Below are 21503 nucleotides of genomic sequence, written 5' to 3'. Positions count from 1 at the left end.
CCCTGAGAGAGGTGAGAGACAGGAGCGAGAGACAGGGGGAGCGGGTGGGGAGGGTGGGACAGGGGACCAACATATATCCTTTCAGCTATGGAGCTCACCATGGAGAACCTGCACAGCGTCTCCTCGCACTCCCAGCCGGGGGACCTCATGAGCTCCCCGCACGCTCGGCCGTCGCCGTCCCCGAGCTCCACTCCCCGGAATCTGGTCTCACACGCTCCTGGTTCTCGGTCAGCCATGGTGTCCGGCATGGCCTCGCTCCTGGAGGGCTCCGGCGGGGACTACAGGACAGACCCGTCCGCGCTGTCCGGACACCTGCACCCGTCCATCAGCATGTGCGAGAGCGGGATGAGCCTCAGCAACACGTACACCACCCTGACCCCTCTGCAGCATCTACCTCCCATCTCCACCGTGTCGGATAAGTTCCACCACCCGCACTCTCACCACCATGTGGCCGCCCATCAGCGACTCTCCGCCGGGAACGTGAGCGGCAGTTTCACGCTGATGCGGGACGACCACCGGGGGCTCGCCTCCATGAGCAACCTATACAGCCACTACCCCAAAGAGATGTCGGTGTCCGGGATGGGTCACGGCTCGCTGTCCCCGCTCTCCAGCGGACTTGGCTCTTTGCACAACTCCCAGCAGCCCCTCTCAGCATACGGTCCGAGCGCGCACCTCTCCACTGATGCCAAGATGCTCTCCCCGGTGTCAGGCTTCGAGTCCCACGCCTCCATGCTGTCCCGAAGCGACCAGGAGCACCTGGCGAGGAGTTTAGGGGGCCACGGCCACGGTATGATCTCCAACCTGAACGGCATGCACCACCACCCGCACAGTCACCTCCACTCGCAGGCGAACGGCGCGGTGATGCTCGGGGAGCGGGAGAGGCACGGCCACGGAGGCGGGCAGGGAGTAGCAGGGTCGGGTATCCAGGCGGAGGAGATCAACACAAAGGAGGTTGCTCAGCGGATAACGGCCGAGTTGAAGCGGTACTCCATCCCGCAGGCCATCTTCGCCCAGAGAATCTTGAGCCGGTCGCAGGGAACCCTCTCAGACCTGCTACGGAACCCAAAACCCTGGAGTAAGCTCAAGTCGGGCCGGGAGACCTTCAGGAGGATGTGGAAGTGGCTGCAGGAGCCCGAGTTTCAGAGGATGTCTGCTCTCCGACTGGCCGGTAAGCCTCTGTCCTCTCAGTTTGATTAATTCACATTAAAACTGATCAATCTGAAGTAACAGCCCGCTCACCTTTCGCCGTTATTCTCCAAATAATTTAAGATACAACCTGCGCAGGCCTTTAAGATTCAGCACCACGGACAGTTCAACAAAGCGCGCAGAGGCACCGCGGCTTCATCTCTAAAACCTCCTTATTATCCCCTAAAACCTGACACAAAATAGATTATTTATAGGAAGAGACAAGTCTAATTTGTAGTGCATTTAGATCTGTGGAAAACAAAGATATTAATGACTGCTTTGGGCGTGTACGTGTGCGTTTACGCGGGCTGTTGTGGACTAAATTTGTAGGTCTATATTTTTGATCGGCACACAGCAAATCGCCATTGATTCACAATAAACCTCGAAATAGTCTCCCCCCCACCCCCACCGCCACCCCCCAACCCCCCGACGCCTTTTTTTCACCCTCTCTCCCTCTCTCTGTCCGACTATAAACACACACACAGCGGTGGTGGAGGTGGTGCTGGAGGTGGTGGTGGGGCTACTGGGCCAACTAGTTGCGCTGGAGAAAGCGGGGTGACCCCAGGCTGCCTGATCAATACGCCAGTTCCCACTCTCCCTTTTAAATGTGGCACACGGATCAATACTCGTATCGGAGCTGAAAGACGCAATAACCGCACGGTCTCTCCGGCTTTGCATTTAACACTGTGTACTAAAAGCTCTAAATTTAGATCATATAGGCAGGTATGATCCCTGGGACTTCTTACTGGTTTAACACAGGCAGTGATTGAGGAAGTATTTAGATGTTTTATTGAAGTAAAAGTAGTAATATCACACTGTAAAGATACACAAGTAAAAGACCTGCATTCTAAATTTTATTTCAGTAAAACTTAAACTGGGTTGCACCAACAAAGATTATTATTATTAATCTAAGGATTAGTTCTAATCAGAAGTAAGAAAAACTAGGTTTGAAATGAGTACATCCTTAAAATTAAGCTGAGCTCTATTGCACAATTAAAAACTAATGTCATTTTAGTAAATGAAGGAGTTTACTGATGTGAACTGAAATTAAACAAAGTTTAACCAATATAGTGAAGATTGCTAAATCAAATTAAATCAAATTAAACGTGTTGTTGGGACCTATACATGGGAAAAGGAGGGAAACTGTCTAGTCTGTAATCTTTAACAGAATATTACACTGTTTGCTATCAAGACAAAAAGTTAACCAAACATGTTTTTTGCTACCTAGATAAAAAGCTAATAAAATGCTTTTGTTTTTGTTCTTTTATTTTTTGCTAGCTAGCTAAAAAGTTAACAAAACATTACATTGTTTGCTTAAAAGTTAACGGAATGGAGTAATTTGCTACCTAGTTAAAACATTAACCAAGAGTTGTTTTTTTTAGTTTTTGCTAGCCAGCTAAAAAGTTAACAAAACATCACATTGTTTGGTAGCTAGCGAGAGAGTTAGCAAAATGTTACTTTGTTTGCTAACTAGCTAAAGAAAATTTGAAAGAAAAAGCTTTAAACTAGTTTAAAAGTTTGTTGCAACTTAATTTAAAGTTGAACCCTGATTTAATCAGGTTTAAACATGTTGGTACAGCAAAGCCTCAAAGTATTAGCAACAAAAAGTAGGGATGATGGGGGCAACTGTAACATTTTTGAAATTTTCATTCATAACTCACAGACTACTTAAAACCCACAAGTCATCTTTTGATATTGTAAACATATGTGCACTAATTAATAATACATTTGATTTATTTTCATCAAGAGAAAAAGACAAGACTACAATATTAAATTTCAAGCAAGAATGAAAGAACAAGAATGCTCCTATTCAACAAGCAAAGTGAGAATCCTACTGAGCATGTGCAGAATAAGTGTTGTCACTGTAGCTTGTTTCTTATTGGAGGAATTAAGTTGTACAATCGCCCCTGGTACAACTGCCCCCGGTCTCCCCTAATACCACACTGTAAATATACTTTATTAAAAGTGCATTTGAAATTTTACTCAAGTAAAAGTCTAAAAGTATTAGCAATACAAGTACTTAAGTTATCAAAAGTAAAAGTACTCGTTATGAAGCAGAACGACCCGTGTCATTTTATTTTTATTGTATCATATGTATTATCAAATTATTATCACTATAACATTACTTTTAATGTTGTAAGTGATAGAGGTAGAGCTACTTTTAACTCTAACTATATATAAATTACTTTTTGGTTCTGGACAATCATGCGAATCTGAAACATAACTACTAACTAAAGCGATTAGATAAATGTACTTAGTTACTTTTCATCACTGGATGGCAGACAGATGCTTCTTCCACAGTCAGAAGAGCAAAATGCGACCATGAATTTCATCATCATTTAGTAAAAACCCTTTAGAACACTGATCATACTATTCCTTAACCCCTGACTTTCATTCTATTTCCCTCTTATAATGATTAATGTAAAAAACAAAACATGTATTACACTGTTGGAAAGTCTCCCTCTCACCTGGCCTCTATATGATCCTCAGATCTATTTCAAGGCAGCCTTAAAGCTGCATGAACCGTTCTGATGAAATATTGATTGAAACTAGGATGGGGATTGGTAACAGGGACCAGTATAGACAAGAACATATAGAGAACATAGAGTTTTGATTGATACTTAAAAGCATAGTAAAGGAAATGCTGCCTTATATTGCCTGAAAATGGCACCTGCGTGTCAAACAATAAAAGTCCGCTGATGGTTTCCACACAGTAACACAGATCTATAGCTACAGTTCTTGAAGTATTGAAGTAAAATCAGGGGCGTGTCCTGAAGTTTTTTCTTTTTTGCAACTTCGTGTAGACTATTTATCTTTTCAATAAAAATCTTTCCATCACAACACAACAGAGTGAAACGGGGTAAAATGTAACATAGAGCTTAATAACAAATTGTACCTCCATTGTACGTCTGTCCCCAGCATTCCTCCATGAAAAATCATTTTAGTCATATGAATGCCCCTGACTAAAATGCATCAGTTATACCTTTGATATCTGTCTTTCCAGAAGGATGTCACAATCGAACGCAGTTTATGGACGACAACGTTAAAGTTTTTGTGTTTTATTGTTGTATAGATAGATAGATAGATAGATAGATAGATAGATAGATAGATAGATAGATAGATAGATAGATGAGGATTAGTAGCTGAGGCTCTGAGTGTCATTAATAGTGTAGCTCTGTCCTTTCAGTGTTTGCCTGGCTTTGCACATAGGAGATCAATAAGGCCGTTTCCCCTTCCCAACCCCCTTCTCTCCCACTCCCTGGTGCTCTCCTTCTCTCTCTATTCCTCTCTTTCTCTCCCCGTCTCTGAAGCATATGACAATAATATCACTAATCTTTCACTGGTTAACCTGGCAACAGGCAGGCAGGTTGTTTGGCTTCGGGAGATCGGCGCCAAGGAACAAAACAAAACAAAACAAAAAAAAATCATTGACTGGAGGACGAGGAGAGGATGAAGTCAAACAATGCACACAGCCATTTTCCACTCTCCCCTCCTGCTCTCTTACCAGAGTCGTCTTTTAATGCCCATCAAAACTTGCTTGTGCCATGAAAGATTAATATCAGCCTGCTACTCTTGCTCATGTTTTCTAAAGAATCCAAATGGGCGAAATTGTACAAATATTTAAGAGCCAAAGCGAGAAAAGCAAAACTGACATGTGGAAAAAGAGGTGGGAGAGCAGGGAGATGCCATTGATTGAGTGAGGCCAGGCAGGTTTGGGCTTTGTGTGAACAGCCAGATAGAGACAGGGTAGTGAAAGGATCAATAGCGACCTTAATAATTGATAAGTATGAGGGAGACGGAGGGGGAGGGGGGGGGGGGGGAAGAGAGGAGCAGAGAGCGGTAGTGTTAGCGCTTGTAACAGCATCTTTAGGTAAGCAAAGTCAAATCTGTGGTTAACAGCTGAGGACCACACACAGCAGTCTCACGGCCTAAACAGCACGCCAGAGGGTGTGTAAGTGGTTTTGAAGAACACTGTTTACAACTAAAAACATCCTCGACATGGATCTGACATCAACAAAGGGCGGCGTAGACTTCAGATCATATTTATGAGGCCTCTTCTGACGATTTGTAAGAAAAGAGCTGCAACGTTTCCAGTGGAATCAGAGCGGGGAGGCTGATATCTGCACACAAACATAAGGGTGGGTGGGGGGGGATCAGAGCTTAAGAGCATGTTACAGTAGACAAAGAGCATCAGAGCATCCAGCTGCCTATCGAGTCGTAGTAATGAGCGCTTTCTGCTCATGTCAGCGAATCCTCAAAGCAATCCAAGGTTGTGATGTCATTTGATTTTAAAGGTTGCGATGCTTTATGGGGTTTGTAATGCATCTTTATGGAGGCATGCAAGCACATTTCACCCAGTGTGCGTGTGTGTTTGTGCTAGTGCGTGTGCATGCATGTGTGTGAGCGCTTCTACATGTATGTGTGTGTGTGTGACTGGGTTATAGAGTGTGTCTGCACTATACATTGTTCAGGCTTATCTGACTCACTCTGAATCGGTATTGATTTCCTCTCTTCTGCTCTCTTCGGCTCTCTCATTCTCCCTCTCTCCTTCCCTCCCTCCCTCCTTCCCTGCCTCCCTCCTTCCTCCCCGCTTCTTTCTCTTCTGGCTCAGTACCAGCATCAGCAAAGCACATCCTTTGCTTTTCTACCCTCATTTCATTTCTGCTCTCTCTGTAACAGACAGAAGTCATTTTGCGTGACAACTACTGGCACACTGCTGTGAAGTATTTTGACACTCGGAGTGAATGAGAGTGAATGTGTCCTGATAGGAAAATTAGCCTCTATTATACAGCAAACAATCCAACCAAAACTAGATTTTTGGGGCAGATTCCTATATTAGGGAGTTTAAAAATTCAAATATCAATAAATTGGCTGATATTCTTTATTTGTATATGTGTATTCGAAATCCAAAATGGGCACAGAAACAGTCGACTTTCACTGGTGTTTTACATAATTATGAATAAAAAATGCAAATAGAACAACTTCAGTTAAGAAAAAGGATCAAATATACACAAAATAATGCCTATAAAACAAACAGAAAAACAACAATCTGCATTATGGTATGTTCTGCAAAAAAAAAAAAAATCAGACAGCATGTATGCCGATAACATTAATAGCTATGCTCGATCAATATCAGGTCAATAATATCGGCTTGGCTCTAATACCATAGTATAGAAAAGCTTTATGGAACTTATTACAAATACTTGAAATTACCTTTCATGACATAGAAACTGATAAAATGTGCCCTGGTAGCTCGGTTGGTGCAGCGTACACCTCATGTACAGGGGCTCGGGGTCCTCAGAAGTGGTCGTGGGTTTGATTCCTTTGAGCCTGTGGCCCTTCGCTGCAAGTCTTTTCCCGTCTCTCTCTCTCCCTTTTCCTGTCTGTCTAGCACTGTCCTACCAAATGAAGGCTAACAACTCCAAAAATAATCTTAAAACAAACTGATGTAACTGATATTATAAGATAATTGTGACACTTACCTCCAAACCACGTTTCAAACCAATCATATCTCGTTATTTTAACTTAAAGGCATAAGATGCAACAAAAAGAAAACAGTGTATAGACTCATATAAACATCAGTCGTCACTTCCACTGGAAGTGTGTGGTGCTCTGTGTTTCTGCAGAGATGCAGCTCTCTGCCTGTATTTCTCTTTTTTCCCTCATTATTTTGTGACGCTCAGGACATTTTTACAAAAATGAGTCAACAATCAGCTGAATTTCTTGTGTGTTTATGAACAGCAACTGACAAATCCTGCATATTCTAACTTTAACCAAACTATATGAAAATATCACGGCTTACAGATGCAAAATCTAGTTCAAAAATGGATGTCTGGTCTGAGGCAGGGTTGTATTACATCCCTTCACTCTGCCTATTGAATTAAAATTACCTTAATGTCTCATAAACATGTGAACAGGCAGACAATAATATTGTTGTGGTGGTCGACCAATAAGGGCTTTTCGACGCCTAATACCAAAGCTGATATTTAAAGAGGTGGTGACCAATGGCTGAAGAAACTTAATGCATCAGTCTATTATTTCAATTGCATTACAGCTTAATATACCTGTTTATTTTAGTCAATAACATGTTGTTTTAAATGGATTTGTTATTAAGTTATGAAATAGAAAAATACATTGGATGGAGTATATTTAGACAAAAGTTTATGGGAGTTATAGTGCAACTACCTTTTTCACCACCTTCCCAAAACTAAATAAGGAGGAGATCTAACAGGGTTCCACAGCAACCACACTGACCAGGCTGCCTGCAGATCTGTCTGCACACATTTTTTGTTTACTGGCCTCGTGAGCAAGGGCATCAGCCAATGTTGAGTATCTAAAAATGCCAGATAATCTTCCCGATTAATCGATCAATCAGTTTATCTCTATTGTTGGTTTGATGCGTCTCTCCATCCGAGCTCTCGCAGCAATTCATAACGTGAAGAACAGTCTGAATTTGCTTTTGTAAACCTTCATGAATTGTCTCAGCACTTTTATAAAAGGCCTCCTGATGCAGAAGGAACAGTTCCCTCTGATCTGACAGCAGGTGTAAATAAAACCATTAAAGTTAGATTAGTAAGGGTTAAATTGCCCCTATTCCAGCTTTAATTTTATTGTCCATAAGGAGAAATTCATCACACAGAAACTTTCAGCACCAGACTCTACAGCTCCTTCTGTGTGTGTGTGTGTGTGTGTGTGTGTGTGTGTGTGTGTGTGTGTGTGTGTGTGTGTGTGTGTGAGAGAGAGAGAGAGAGAGAGAGAGAGAGAGAGAGAGAGAGAGAGAGTGTGTCACATGCAGGCCTGTGTGTGTGTGTGTGTGTGTGTGTGTGTGTGTGTGTGTGTGTGTGTGTGTGTGTGTGTGTCTCAGAGGTATATATTTTAGCAGAGCCTCATTTTCATGAGACATAATCAGTTTTAGTTATCTAATTTCCTATTCAGCCTACTTTGTTTAATTTTTGTGAAGACATAAATATAAAGAATATACATAAACTGACAGGCTACCATTTTAAAATAATAAAACTTCAATAGATTTATGGTATATTTTCTATGTACATAACAGCACCTATCATACCATTTAGCCTATTTAATTTAATTTAATTTATTTATTAAATGGCCAGCAGGAAAAACCGACACAGACTTGGTTTCTATTATAAATAAAGTTAAAGGTAATTGTCAATTAAACTCTAGCAGTATTTTTTTTTTCAGAATTATATAAAGGTTAAATAAAATAAATATAAAAATTCGTTTCCTATTTTTTTTTTTTTTTATAGTATACAGCGTCACACTATCAACACTCCTCACAAAACAATATATAACAATATATTTCTTTGTACTTTGGGGAAATGCCGTTTTGGTTCTTTTCGAATTAAAAGCTAAAATTATTCAAATTTAAAATGGAATTAAATAAATAAATAAAAGGCAAATTAAAACATTTAAAGAGACCTTGTTCGAAGTTCAATAAAACACCGTCTTCTTAACCAAACACGCCGAATTTAAAGACCTTTATATACGATATTTACATCAGTCTGTATCACTACCAGAAGATGGATGTTGTATTCTATAATAAGCCTTATAATAAACACTGCTACATTATATTTTTCATCGCATTTTTCCCTCAGTGGCTCGTTTAGTTGCATTTTCACCGAGAACTCGTTTTATTCTCTTTATTTTCACCGTGTTTAGGTTCATAAAATCAGCGGAAATTGTTCCAACACAGGCCTGTCCTCTCTGGAGTTTAATTGGACTATTAATTTTGAATAGTTTCGCAGTAAATAAAGGACACGATATGGTTTAGTTAAAAGAAAAAAAAAACGTTTAAAATTAGCGCACAAGGTTTATAGACTACAAGCCAATATGTGACAGGCTGTAAATCCACCGATCACTCGTCTTAACAGGACAACACAGGCTTTACACCGACAAATAAACGAAAGCTTTCAAATAATCCAATCCTAATCAATTGAGAGTATTTTATTTCGGATGAGCGGTTTGGTTTTCACCGCTGCTGTGTGTTGTGTTGGTGCGGGGTTGATGGTGATTTGCTATTCGGGCGTTTTGTTTTTTTTTTGTTTTTTTTTTTTTTACTTCCCCAGCAATGAATAGGCCTATAATATGATCAATATAATCAATAACCGTACATCTGAGAGGTGTGACAGAGAGTGATTGACGCCAAACTGTTTCTCGCCTGCAGTAGTCCGTCCAGGGCGTGAGAGGGCCCGTCTCAGCGGACACAAAGCCCGATCTCATCCGTCCGTCCAGCCGTCGACTAGCAGCAGCACGGTGCGGTTAGTTCACCGTCTGCCCCCCCTCATTACCCCCCCCACCCCCCATCTGCATACACACACACACACACACACACACACACACACACACACACACACACGCACACACACGCACACACAAGTAGGGGAGAATGGGGACGGTTGCAACACTCTTTGCTTTTCTCCCAGAGACCATTTGCACCACACCAATCAAACCTTTGTCTCATAAACTTACATCTGTCTGCTAGTTATCCATACCATTTCAATATAGTCACATGTTTATTTATTTTATTTATTATTTATCAGGGACAATGCAACATAAATTGTTGCAGGTTACAGTAGCAAGATACACAGATGTTGCATTTAGGGTTTTCACCCAGGCTAATTTGCAAACCCTGTCCCTGGTTAGGCTTTTCCACTTACTTAAATATCATTCACAATATTTATTTGAATGGAAGAAGTCAGATGTCGCAACTGACCCCAACCCTGGGGCCAGCTGCATCGAGATCTAGGGATGGTTACAACATACAAATACATTAAATTTCACAACTGCATTATTTTACAATAATATTATACAATTATATATACATTTAATAATATTTGAGTTGTGTTTGTTTATGTGTATATTACACTGTAAAAAGTTAGTGTCTGGGCTGCCTGAAAATTTTAAGCTGGCTTGAGTATGAAAAGACAAGTTGAGTTAATTCAGTTGTACATGAGAAAACATGTTCAATAAGCTTAAGGTATTGAGTTGAACCAAGAACTCTTCACTCACACTGACGAACATTACAAACAAATTTAATTTTCTTTCACATTTTCTCAGTTAGAAAAACACATTCTTCATTTCACACAAAGAACCTACAGGTGCAGCTGCTCTTGTAAAGGACTACATTCAGTACTTAATCTTGAAGGGTATTAGAGACACACAGCAAGTCACATATTTTCTTTACACTATAAAAAAGAACAATGCATCCTGGGAAGTCTGCAAGTATGCTGATTATTTGATTGACTGAACTCTGTACAGTGCTTGTTAAAATACTTCAAGTTAAAAGAACTCATGTTTATAAGTTCTGAAAATAAATACTATTGTTTTTAAGTTCAATTAACTTGAATAAACAAAACTAGTATATTTACTTAAAGTTAATTAGAGGAGATTAGTTGATTCACTAAATTCCTGCATATTTCTTACAGTGTAGGTGTACCTTGAGTCAATGTGCAGATGTTACAGATGTTTTTCAATCTCTCTCAATTTGCAACACGACAAACTTTTATTAAACATGTGTTTATTGTGCAGTACTGCAGCAATGACTGTGTTGAAAGATACTGTTGCATGGCTTGGGGACAGTTGAAACAACTTGTCATGACCGTCTCCACCCTATCAGCCATGCCAGAACATAATGCACTAGCTAGAAACAACGATCTTGACACACGCTAACCATGTCAGTTACAAGTCAACAAAACAATTCTTCAGGCTAAGTAAGTTTTGATTAATTCATATGAAAGGTCAGGACAGTGTGACAAAAATACAGTTTTCAATAAAACAGCAGATGTCTTTTCTATCATCCTGGTCTCACTGAGCATGTGCATTATGAATGTCATCACTAGCATGTTTCTGATCGGAGATAAAAGGGTTTGTTGCAACCGTCCCCAGTCTACCCTAAGTTTATAGATCTTAAAGTGAAGAAACACAACACATAATGCACTCCTACGGCTATAAACCCATTGATTTTTGTATATATTGGTGCTTCTGTGCCTTTTGAGGATTACAGTCATATTAAACCTGCTTTTTCATTTTGACCACATCACAGGATACACAGTAGATAGATGGCATTTTAAGTGTGACTCACATCCACTTATTGGCTTTCATCTCTGTTTAATCGAACTGTGATATCTTGAGGAGGCAGCTGCCATCTGAGAATCTCATGTTTCCTCCTGCACATTCAACATTTCAAAACACAGCAGATGTCATGTCTTCGGACAAAAATCCTGCTGTTAACTGGAGTCCGGAGTCATTGTTATTCAGTCTGTAACACATCTGATCTATTGTGTTTTATTAGTCAGTGATTAAGGAGGAATTTTAAAATCCCCCTTTATTCAAAATGTGTTTTGCTTATTGTTACTTCACTTAGATGTTGGATGATGTGTGTGCAGAGTTTGACATTTTCCTCCTTGTCATGCTGGAAGGAATAAAAGTTTTGTCGAGTTCACCTCAGCCAATCACGGGTCAATATGCAACTTATACAAGTGTGATGTGGAAACTTGAAGCCTCCGGGGCACCTAAAGTTAGAAATTGACTTTTCAGTGAAGTAGGAGACAGCTTGGACCACACTGAAAAAAAAATCATGCAGGAATTTAGTGGAAACAACCAAGATGTTTTCATTATTTTAACGTTGAATTTTAGCTTAAAATAGCCAGCATTTATTTTCAGAACTTATCAACAGAAGTTCCTCTAACTTTTAGTCTTTTGACTTGAAATGATGAACTGAATGAAGCTGAGTTCAATCAAATTATTAAATTAAGTTTCTACAGAAACTCGATTGCATATTAGCAGTTTTCCCAGCATGCATTGTTTGAGAGTTAAACTCTCCTAACACCTTTCTTTTAATAATCTGAAAAAAACATATGATGAAAACTTGCTGTGTCTCTAATATGCTTTAAGATGAGATAGGATCATGCTTGCTTGTTTTTTGCAATCATAATTTCTTTCTTTCTTTTTTTTAAATAATTTTTAAAGATATTCTGCAGGACAGAGGATGTGTGACGTCCATTCTCAGTGTGTCGTGTGTGCACTGGCAGCTTCACACTTGTATAATTTGCAAATTGTACCAATATTGACTTACAAACTAGTTGTGATGTCACAAATCATGCTCATAGGCTGGCCTCTTAAAATCAGACTTTGAATGAGCACAGAGAAACTTTACTCTCTCAGCAGGTGGATGTGAAAACAACCTTTTAGCGTCAAACTCTTCACATAGATTATTTCTCACAGTGACGCTCAAATATTCAACTGTAGGAAGAAGAATAAACATATATTTTTGCATCGAGTGGGGCTTTAAAGAAACTGACTGATTATGATCGATTGTTGTCCAATCCAAGTGGTTTTCGTCAGCCAGCTCGCTCTTAGCTGTAGACTTTTACCAGACCATCACATACCCTATAATAAAACAGACAAAAGTCAACCACCATCCACCTACTTCCCCTCTCATCTTCATGTATAAGTGCACAGTCTCACAGACAGTGAAAGTGGCGTGAAGGAGAAGCAGCAGGCACTTAAGTGATAAAGCCGATGCTGCTCTTAAAGGATGCACGGCTACAAGTTAACATACTGCGGAGCCAGTGAGTTAATCTTTGGATCAGCAGCTAGAGGTTGAGATTAAGCAAAGTGGCAGTTTGCATCGTTGACACCAGGACATATGAAAGAGACGACGTGAACGAGTGCCACTTGAGACCACTGAGCGTCACCGCTTGTCTCTTCAGAAAAGCCCATTTGGTAATGAGGCGACTAAAGATAGCCTACGACGGTGTGGTTCTCGTCTCAAGAGAGGTCGCTTTAATGAGCAGCTCCCTCTTTACCTTCCCTGTGGTCCTATTCATTGCTGTGGGGGGGGGGTCTCATTTGAAATGTATCTATTGATTATCTGAAATATGTATTGACCACGCAGGCCTAAGTCCTTTGGTTTCACAGGATGGCGGCTTTGTGCACTGTAAAAATACTTGTTTTAACTTGAAAGAGTTATTATGCGCTGCCTTAAAATTTTAGGTTGACTGAATTTAAAAAGAAAAGCTGAGGTAATTTTGTAATGATTCCAAACAAGCAAATAAACTTGATATTCATTCAGTTGTACCTGAGAAAATAAGTTCAATAAGCTTAAGATACAATGTTAGAATAAACTATTTGGTTTAACTTTTTAAAAAGTCAGTGTCTGAGCTGCCTTAAAATTTTAAGTTGACTGAATTTTCTAGTCAAATAAAGTTGATGATATTTCATTTGACTTGAGAAAACGTGTTTAATCAGCTTACCACACTGACAAACATTACATTACAAATTGTTTTACATTTTCTTAATTTCAGACAAAGAACTCACAGTTGCAGCTGCTGCTTCTTCTTTGTTTCAGCACTGGATTAGGTTGCATTAGGTTATAGGGACCGAATCCAAAACTGACCTTCATCGTGGTTTGGAGTGAAATTTCAATTTTTGTCAAAACAATCAACACACCACGTTTTCATCATATGTTTGTCTCAGTTAGAGCTGTAATGATTAGTCAATAAATTGATAAGTTGTCAACCACTAAATTAATCACCGACCAGTTTCATGATGGATTAATCATTTGAGTCATTCTTCAAGAAAGAAAGCCATTTTTTATTCCAGTCCCTAAACTGTGAATATTTTCTCGTGTCTTTAGTCCTCAAACATCTTGGGTTTTGGGGACATGTTTTGAACATTTTTAACAATTTGCTGACACTTTTAGACCAAATAACTAATCAATCAATCAATCAATCAATCAATCAAAAAATGGTTGACAAATGCAGCATAGACTGAGGAGTGTTTTAACTTAAAAAAATGCATGCTGGGAAGTCTGCTAATAAGCTGATTATATTTCTTTGAAACTTAATTGAATGAGTTGATGGAACTCTGTACAGTACATTCATTCAACTCATCACTGTAAGTCAAAAGAAAAGTCAAAAGAATTCATGTTTACAAGTTCTGGAATGGCCCCACAATAAAACAAGAAAATTTTAGGTTTAATTAGCTTGAGTGAATAAAACTTGTGTATTTATATTAAGTTAATGAGAAAAGATAAGTTGATTCCAGTAAATCTCAAAGAGATTTTATACAGTGTTGCTCTGCAGTCTGCACAAAAAAAGTCTGCAAAAATCAACTTTGTTGGAACTTAAAATTTTAGAGGAGCAAAAGATACTAAGTTGACTGAATTTGAAAAGACAAGTTCAGGTAACTTTCTAATATAAATATAATATAAACATTTCTTGTCAAAAATTTTATATATTAATTCAGTTGAGAAAACATGTTATAAGTTGAATGAACTCTTCAGTCAGTCATTGAACTCATCATTTCACATCAAAAGAATTCAAGTTAGAAGAACTCATGTTTGTAAGTTCTGAAGTGGTCCTACAATAAATGCTAGAAATTTTAAGTTTGATCAACTTGAATAAATAAAACTTGTATATTTATGTTAAGTTAGTGAGAAAAGATTAGTTGATTCTGCTCCAGTTCCAGTCTGGATTTATCCAGTGTTCTGCAGGCCTCGGAGCAGCATTTTGAGCTGATGGAGGAGAACCAGAGTGGTGTTGGCATTGTAAAATGGCCGGTAGCACAAGTTGTTCGAAAACAGGCATTACATATTAAATTATCACTATATTAGCACTAGCATTCAGTCATTACATTAGGGAGTATTGAGTTTGGTTTGAGACAGCACTTAGAGAGCCGCGAGGAGATTCTGGCATGGCTGGGCCTGAACCAATTGAATAAACGTTCCATGAAATGGTTCTGAAGTGCGGATCAATCAATATGGGGGCTATCAATCTGAGGGCAAATTAAAACAATTGAGAAAAACAACAGGGGGAAAACAGTTGAGGAAGTGGAGGAGGTCTGGAGTGATGTATCTGTGGAGGCTCTAATGTAGGAAGGGACAACACACGTAACCTACATTCTGCTGAGGGAAAAAATATCTTGTTTATTAATTATGCTTTGCTTGCAGTAACAAAGCATGAACAATGGCGATTCAAACGCATGCACGCTCACACACACGCACACACGCGCACTCGCAGGCATGCATACACATGTGCACATTCATATTGATCCCCCCCACCCCTCACAGTCAAATCTGTTTACTGCTGTTGTCTAAACCTGCTGTAAAGTCATCAATCATTTGCATACACCACCTCCACACTGCAGCCTCCCCCCCCCTCCCACCTTTTCTCCTCCCATCCTCACCCACACATGTGCACAAACGCTTCAAATATACTTAAATACACTTTATTTAAATTTTTTTAAAGTGGCATATTATGAGAGACATTCCTTTGTCCTCCTCCGGAGCTCTCAGACTGGATGACTGCCACTCTTTTGCGCCACATCTCCTTTGTTCCTCCACAGATAAACAATTTCTTCTCCATCTGTCTGTCACAAAAGCGCGCTCCCGAGCTCATACTCCCCAACGCGAGGCTGTGCACGCCGCACGTACACATACTCACACAAACACACACTCACACACACACACCTCGGTCTGGCGGATCGATGGGGATCGATCGGGTGGGGAAGGGAGCCCTGATTACTGGACCACGTGTTCGGGAGAAAACCGCGGAAAATCGATCATTGCAGCTTTTTAGGGCAGCAGAACAGAACAGACTCCCTTCAGTCTCCACAGCGAGAGCCGAGAGCCTACTGACGGTGCATCCAGGCACGGCAGGCACACCGACCGCTTCTTTGTCAGCATTTCACATCATCACGCTCCTCCAGTTTCACACAGACAGACACACAATGAAAACTATTTATCCACCACAACCTCTTTTTGCTTTAATAAAGGCATTAAACCTTGAACTAAACCAAATTGGCCACACAGAAGAATAACAATTAAAGGCCCCACTGGTGGTTTTGCATGTTGTAGCCCTGCACAGCCCACTTTACATTACTGATGACCATTTTCCAACCCTCCTGTTCGTTTTTAGATTGATTTCCTATCCTCCAGCAGGTAGCCACTGGTTCCAGTTCATTTCACTGCACTTTGAATCTTGAATTGAAACCTGCTTGGGAATAGGGAATCCATCCCAATCAACACTTAGTCTCCTTAATGTTTGTTTTTCATGTTATTGTCATGTTCTACTGCAGGGACCACTAAAAAATACTATCCTTTGTGCAGAGACAGTTTGAGACCCGGTATTGATGCTGAACTGCTGTAAAGTACATCCACAAACTACAGAATAAATGGCATTGTGCAGGTTAATGAAATGCTATAACTAATTAGATTTACTAGTTTCATCTCTCAAAGTAATTTAATTATTTATTATATATTATATTTATTATAAAAGTAATTAACTACCAGTGAAAGTAACTTTTGCATTGTTTCTAAATGTCTGCTTAATTATCTTATTAATGCACACACAGTTTTATTATTTTGAACACAACTGGCAAATTTCTATCTATCACTGCACACAGAATCACTGATATGAGTTATTACAACTCCCGACCACTAGAGGGTAGTAAGGACTAGTGTTCTTATGTAGATAGAAGGATTTGGTTGAAGAAGACCACTATTTTCAGGTAAGACAAAAGTAAGCGAGTAAGGATTTAAATCTAAGTAACCGTAACTGCCGCCCAAATTTTTGTCATTACGGTACTCATTATTAATATAAAAAATCATACACATATGTGGTAAAAAGTGTGTAATGTTAATATTCCTGTGTCTTCTGTACGAAAACCATCTGTTTAAAAATAAGTCTCAAATCTCAAAGTGTTTTTGAACACACCAGCAGGAAAACAAAGCAAAACAGGACCATTTTGAAAATAGGCTACCACACAAAAACCATGATTATTAAATTGATCATTTGAAAGTGAAGACAACTGTAAACTGTCAATGAAATAAATGAACATCTTCAAGTATACTTTAGCAAACAGGAATAATATGAGATATATGACATTTTAAAGGCTGAAACTTGCAAATTAAAGGATGCCATGGGTGATCCAGTTGGCAAACACTTGTTTAAGTGAGATAGATCTTTTGAAAAATGGTATCGTGATCAGATATCTCAGTCCGAAACTCATTTTAATTTGGTCTTTTTGGAGTCACTGCTATCCTTTATGCCTTTCCACTTTTCCCATCATCTATTTTGTAGCCTGGATACCCCCTGTCACATGTTGCTTTGTAGTCTCACTCACTAAATTTACGAACTCCAAATTAGTTGCTTCCTATACGAGCCACACAGTCATGATACATTTACATTTCAACAGTGAGCTCATAACACTAAAACACTCATGCAGGCACTCACACACTTACAGTGGGTCATTTTTTGACCTTCTGCTTTCACACTCAGTGCTTAATGGGATAGTTCATATTACTTGATGTGGGATTGTATGAGGTACTTATCAATAGCCAGGATATTAGTTACAGTAGATGCTGCTCAGCACACCCCCAGTTAAGAGAAGTAGAGAGGGGCACCAACTGGGAAACTAAACAATGAACTGATGGTGACAGGGTCAGCAACGAAAGCCAAAGTAAAAAAAACTCGAAGTGTAACCAAACACCATTGGGGAAATCAGTAATTTTACTTTGCAGAACACAGGAGTTACTGGTCAACCACTGCCTCCATCTGTTAGTTTGTTCATGTTATTGTGTGACTTTGGTGAATCCAAACTATCCTTTTAAAAAACACCAAATCCACTGAATAACACAAACAAACTAACACATCGAGGCAGCAGTAGACCAGCAGCTCTTGCTTTCTGTGAGGCAAAATTACTGATTTTGCCCATGGAGTTTGGTTGGTTTGGAAGGAGTCATGTTTGGCTAATATAACAGTGGTTTCCCGTCAGAAAAGGCTGTCTGGCAGCAGGGTAAAGTGGTGAAAATATTCTAAATATAGTGTACACTCAAACTGATATTGATTTTTTTAGATGGACCCTTTTTAAGTGGCTAAAATACCTTTTGTTGCTGACCCTGTCCACAACAGTTCATCGCTTACTTTCTGAGCTGGTGCTCCTCTCTGCTTCGTAAGACACTGACTATTGATCAGTACAACCACACTTTAAATAATCCAAACTATCCCTTTAATTGTCAGCCTTAAATTTTTCCCTTCATGTCATCATTAGGTGTTTAAGGCATCCTATGCTTATCTTGAAGCCATATATTCCATTATTAGTTTGTTCCCTCCCAATCTTGTATTTTGTTTTCAGAGAAAAATATATTGATGGCAATAAAACGCCTCTCTTTTGATCTGTCCTCTCCTTCTTCCTTCTTTTCTCCAGCATGTAAACGTAAGGAGGAAGACAGAGGACGAGAGCGCAACCAGGTGCCAAAGAAGCAGCGACTGGTCTTCACAGACCTGCAGCGTCGCACCCTGGTAGCCATCTTCAGAGAGAACCGCCGCCCCTCCAAAGAGATGCAGGTCACCATCTCCCAGCAGCTGGGCCTGGAGCTCTCCACCGTCTCCAACTTCTTCATGAACTCACGCCGCCGCTGCGTGGACCGCTGGGACACAGAGGAGCACAGTCACGGGGTGCACGGCCACGGTCACGTGCACACTCCTCACAGAAACAGCAACAACAACAACAACGCCTCACCCATCCAACCCGGTACCTCCTCTGCGACCACTTTCTCTAAGGCCTGATGGTGGCAGGGCGGATGGTTGAACAGATGCATGGAGGATGGAGGGGATGGTGTTTGTCACTAAAGCAGTGATCCTGCAGAGCTACAGGGTGTGTAGCTCCGTACCACTCGACTGATTCATCTGTTCAAAGTGCTGATGACTTGTGCAGATGAATCAGATCTTCTCTCAATGCTCCATGTGTTTTCTTTCAATCTGAATGTTACTCTTTGGGGTTAACAAACATGCATTTCAGATCGTGACTCTTCAAACCAAAGATCCAGTAGCTTTAAGAGAGCTTGCCCTCAAACAACCACATGTGGCTCTTAGTAAATCCACCTGAAAACCAAAGAAAATCCATCCACACTAAACCACACTGTGGGTCTGTGTTCAAAGCCTTGAAGAGGGAGGATTTTGCTTCAGCCGGTTCGCCTGTTGTCAGGATGTAAACACACCAAAGAATCAGTCATGACAGGGAACCGATAGCTTTAAGACAGGAAACCTTGAGCGGCCGCGCGTCGGTCTTCACAAATCAGCCAGAAATCAGACAGCAGAGGTGTGTGCTGGGCTGTTATCAACCGCTCCTCATTTCACTAACAGACACTGAGGCTGATTGAGAGGTGTGTTTGTGTGTCAAGTGTCTGTTGACCTGCTAACCACAGACCACCTCTGCGTCACTGCGTGCGTGTGTGCATGTGCGTAACGTTGCACATGCTGCGTGTGTAATTCCTCTGCAGTGATTTGGCCCGCTCCACGTCGGTGTAACAGCGCCACCTGCTGTCCATTCAAACCACATCTGAACATGTTCAGCGCATGTAGTCACAGCTCATATCTCCAGCAGGCCCACTAGTACAGGCATTACACAACATGACCACACACACACACATTGCAACAGAAACTCAACTGTTCTAGTCTCACAAATATGTCATTTATAACATATCAAAAGTCTTGTTAAATCCAAGTGTGGGAAAGTGTTGAAAAATAATGAAATCTATAATTGACAAAGGGCTCTGATGTCCACAATCAACTAGACACTGTTTTACATGAGGCAGTGAGTCGGATACAGACCAGATTATTTAATCAGGGGTTGTGTGAGGAGAAGCAGAGAGGGGCACCAGGAGAGATGCAAAGCAATGTATTGCTATGGACAAAGGTCAGCAACAAAAGGTATATTCTTACTTTACTTTGCAGGAAACTGCTGCCATAAAAGCCAAATATCGCTCTCTCCAAACCAACCAAACTCCATAGATAAAAACGGCGATTTTACCTCACAGAACACAGGAGTCGACGGTCTACTGCTGCCTTGATCAATTAGTTTGTTTGTCGTTGTGTGACTTCGGTGAATCCGAACAATCCTTTTAAAATTCTGAAGTCACACAGTTATTCAAACAGACTAACAGATCAAGGCGCAGGCAGATCAGCAGAATGTCTGATTTCACCAACAGGGTTTGGTTGGTTTGGACAGAGTGATATTTTACTCACATAACAGCAGCTTCCCATCAGAAAAAGCGATGGAAAAGTGGTGAAACATTCTAAATATAACAGGGATGCATCGATACCGATACCTGCACCGTACTCATGAAACTACTCAATACTTCACACCAGATACCAGGTCAATGAAAGTAGCCGCTCGATGCAAGTAAACATCTAAAGAACCGCCATGATGCAGAGTTCAAGTTGTTTGCAGATGCTTACCTTCTTTCTTTGGCCGCGTCGTCTTCAACAGAGACTCGCTGTCCTCAACATCCTCCTCTAATGACCGCAGAGACTTTGGACACTGTCCGTAAAACTCCATGTAAGTCCATGTAAAACTGAAATAAATCCACCTGCAGGCCGCAGCCAGCCGCTGTTCAGTAAATTCTGGCGGGTGTAAACTAGTTGAATGTCTCGACTAATTAATCCGAAGACGAAGAAGAAACACTGTAACCATCGTTTCTTCGTAATAAACTGCTACAACTTCTTTTTTTGTATTAAATCTTAACTTAAACGTCCTGACAGCTCAGTAAACACAACTTCACTGTTTGGGGTTCACAGCCGGGTAAACAAAACTGTTACACACATGGCCCCACACTCATACCTGTCCCCCCCTAAACAACGACAGGTAGGAACTAATTAGCTCTTCGACAAGCGGGACATGAAGAAGAAACTTAAATATTACACATGTAAATTTGAAATTAAAATACTAATTAAAATGCTGTAAATGATAATGAAATAATTATCACATATAACACCATTTATAGTAGTAAATTTAATTCATAATTCCATAATAATGTGAAATTATTATATTGAAATATATCACATACACAGTAAACTGAACACCTTAAAAAGGAGCACAAAATTGGTAAACTAACTTACTACAAATAACCCAAAAATGTAATGTGTACAGTAAAAATGGTTACACTTGTAGCAGGAAACAGTAACAATGATTTGTTACATTTAGAAAGTGACCATGTAATGAAAATAAAATACATTTTAAAAGTTATTGTAAGAACTTTAATGGCATTATTAAGTTTTCATATCGGTACTTGATACTGGCAAGTACCCAAATGTAAGTACTTGTACTTTACTCAGTCTAAAAAAAGTGGTATCAGTGCATCCCTAAAATATAGCGTACACCTAAACTGGTATTGATTTCTTTAAATTGACCTTTTTTAAGTGGCTAAAATCCCTTTTGTTGTTGACTCTGTCCACAGCAGTTGATTTCTTAGCTTTCGTCCTAATGCTTATTTCTGCTTCTCCAAACTGGGGGTG

General features: G+C 40.1%; 1 protein-coding gene across 1 annotated transcript; it reads left to right on the top strand.

The window, feature by feature from the left end:
* LOC146317488 (one cut domain family member 2-like) lies at window positions 1–20572 on the top strand. Its single transcript, XM_084733054.1, has 2 exons — window positions 1–1168; window positions 18415–20572. The coding sequence occupies exons 1-2, from the start codon at window positions 88–90 to the stop codon at window positions 18774–18776; spliced, it is 1443 nt and encodes a 480-aa protein (XP_084589180.1). The 5' UTR covers window positions 1–87; the 3' UTR covers window positions 18777–20572.
* Window positions 20573–21503: the final 931 nt, after the last annotated feature.

The sequence above is a fragment of the Lutjanus erythropterus genome, chromosome 12 (genome assembly GCF_056507025.1).
Source record: "Lutjanus erythropterus isolate fLutEry1 chromosome 12, fLutEry1.hap2, whole genome shotgun sequence".
Classification (NCBI taxonomy): domain Eukaryota; kingdom Metazoa; phylum Chordata; class Actinopteri; order Lutjaniformes; family Lutjanidae; genus Lutjanus; species Lutjanus erythropterus.
The sequence above is the reverse complement of the archived record's forward strand: the minus strand, read 5'-3'. Positions and strand labels throughout refer to the sequence as shown.

Bases quoted from the DNA above. Each gene is read 5' to 3' on its own strand.
- LOC146317488 (XM_084733054.1), top strand. From the start codon at position 88: ATGGAGCTCACCATGGAGAACCTGCACAGCGTCTCCTCGCACTCCCAG. The intron at 1,169-18,414 runs GTAAGCCTCTGT...TCTTTTCTCCAG, and splicing joins GTCTGCTCTCCGACTGGCCG to CATGTAAACGTAAGGAGGAA.